Here is a 2,500-nt window from a genome sequence, read left to right as displayed (position 1 = left end):
TAACTAGCTTTTTTGGTGATGGTTCTTGCAGTTATTTGTAAAACATCTATTTTCAAATACTTTTCCCTGTGAATAGGCTCTCTTTTAGAGCAGTAATAGTGCCTTTGTTTCTTCTGCAAAGAAGAACTATTAACTCGGGTGTATGGAGCAACGAACGAAAAACTAGGTAACAAATTTAAAGTGCTGTTAGCAATTTTTCTTGGGATCTAAACTCAATCTTGTCAGCCTTATTCAGTCTTAATGCTGGTCTCTGGTTTGTTGTGATTTCTTGCAGGCGACCATCAGAGTTGGAAACTCCAGACAACTTTTTCATTGACACTATTTTAAATCGACACGCCAGGCTCTTATTAACAGCAAACCGCCTAAGGGACCTGGGACAATTCTCTGCTTATTTAGACTTCGCTCTGGTGCCTTGGTTCTATAAAGAAAGGTAAGTAAGCCACTAAATACAACTTTCGCTTATATCTCGTGCTATGGTTTCGCTTGTTCGGAAGTTGGATAACGCTATTCTCCCTTCGAGCAACTGAAGCCTGTTCTATGTTCTATCTTCTTGAACCATTCAATCTCACATTCTTTTTCAGAAACTTTCATTTGCGTCTTCTCTTTTCGTGGCAACGTAGAAACCAATTGCTGGTTTTCAGTCACGTGATCAACAGTCATGTCTTTCAACGAAAACAAAAGGAAGCGTTTGCATAATAACAGAGTTAAATTCCCGGACGATTTGGTCGGGGCACCAACATGGCCGCCTTTTCTTTGTTTAGGGGCACCAACATGGCGGTCGTGACGTCATGTGAAAACCGAGAATATAGTAACTGTTGCAGCCCTTTTCACTGACATTTCGCTCGTCACGCAATCTTTCCTCCCTGGCGAAGATTGTGTGACAGGTCAAGAGAACGCAGCGAAGGAAACTAAAGTAGTTGTATGAGGTACGCAAGGTTCGTATGCGAGACCTGGACACTTCTCTTGCACACAGTTGTACAGAGAACTTCTATGACTACTTATGGCTTTCCTCAGACAGATTCACTTGTGAAAAGAACCCCTGTATTTTTTCAGGAACCGTGCGGCCCGCGTGGAGGATTATGTTGAAACTTTGCAGAGTGCACACAAGCATTTCAGTCTTCCTTACCCTGCTGTCAATCAGATGACGTCATCTGTTCCTTTCTCCCCTAAAGTACTCAGTAGATGTGGTAAGATATACGGTTTACCGGCTTTCATCAACATTTCGTTCGGTGCTAACCATCTTGTGGTCCCTGACGTCGGACCTTCCTGCAGGGTTTTGCAGTGTGTATTTCTTTGCCATAGTGCTTTGCACTAGCGAATCGTTCACTTATCCCTCTTGTTCGCCAATACTTTTGTCAACTGTAGAAGGACATTTGTGTGACGGCCAATCATCCTTAGTACTCTAAATATCTTTAAAAAGTTGTTGCATTTTGTGGAGACATTAGAGGGAGATGCTCTACTATGGTAGAGATACTCAAACTTATGATTGTCAAATCTGTTGAACGTATAGACCTCTTTCATGATGGCGGCCAAATAAAATATTCTTCTGTTTTAATGCTAATAATCCTTTCTAGGCTCGCTTCGACAAGCAAACTTCAAAGCAATTTTTCTTTCAAAATTGAGGGTTTCGAGAGGGTAGTATAGGTCTAATTAGCTTAAGTACAAAAGAATGTAAAGGTTTCCCCATTTATGAAAGTGGTTTATTCCATTACTTTAGCACAGCCATACGGTTTGTTTCACTTCGTGAACTTGAGTATGTCACAAAATTCTCAGCCGTTGTCTTACATTGTAGAATGTGCTTTTAGGTCGACATTCGTCGGTGTCCTCATCGAACAGTACCGTTGGCGGTCGGCAACCACTTGATGAATTAGAAGGAAGACTGGAGCTTGGAGTTGAGCTCGGGGAGGAAATGGAGGAGGAAGAAGCGCATGTGACACCAGCCTACAGAAGTAAGTAAGGTTCGCAGCAGGCGAACAATGGTGGTGGCAATAGAACATTAAGTAATGATCCGTGTAAGGTGGATAGCAATTTCCTTTGTTATGCGGCAACGGGGCTTTCCCCACATAGGAATGTTATCATTTTTACACAGAGAATGCATAAACCTACAGGAAGGCAGTTAAAGCAATAAAATTCATTTACAGCCCACTTTGAAAGGGTGTTTTTTTGTGTTAAAAGATTTTGACCAATCACAAGAATTGAAAACAAAAGCCAAGAAACGTTTACAATTTTACATGTTCCCCACATACGATTTCTGTGGAATTCATTTAAACTGAGACCAGATGAAAGATGGAAGATGGTTGGAAAGTAAGGATGAATATAACACTGCTTTGTGAAGTTTTGTTAACCGTTTGCTGTTTAAGCCAATCAGAAGTAAGTACAGACAATAGAAAAGTTATCACCTTTTTGCATACCAATTGAATTCCAACATGTTCGTTGCCGTTGTTGCCATCGTTCTTATCTGGACCGTTTCTTAATGCAGTATTTATATTGATGGAAACAA

General features: G+C 40.8%; 1 protein-coding gene across 2 annotated transcripts in view; it reads left to right on the top strand.

Annotated features, from left to right (window-relative positions):
- Positions 1-2,500, top strand: part of LOC138024232 (guanine nucleotide exchange factor subunit RIC1-like) — a 62,791-nt gene that overhangs the window by 55,190 nt on the left and 5,101 nt on the right. For both annotated transcript variants that reach the window (XM_068871361.1, XM_068871360.1), the window contains exons 29-31: positions 275-430; positions 1,054-1,187; positions 1,806-1,949. In XM_068871361.1, coding sequence (XP_068727462.1) covers positions 275-430; positions 1,054-1,187; positions 1,806-1,949 — 434 coding nt within the window. The remainder of the gene's footprint in view (positions 1-274; positions 431-1,053; positions 1,188-1,805; positions 1,950-2,500) is intronic.

The sequence above is a fragment of the Montipora capricornis genome, chromosome 11 (assembly GCF_036669925.1).
Source record: "Montipora capricornis isolate CH-2021 chromosome 11, ASM3666992v2, whole genome shotgun sequence".
Lineage (NCBI taxonomy): Eukaryota > Metazoa > Cnidaria > Anthozoa > Scleractinia > Acroporidae > Montipora > Montipora capricornis.
The sequence above is the reverse complement of the archived record's forward strand: the minus strand, read 5'-3'. Positions and strand labels throughout refer to the sequence as shown.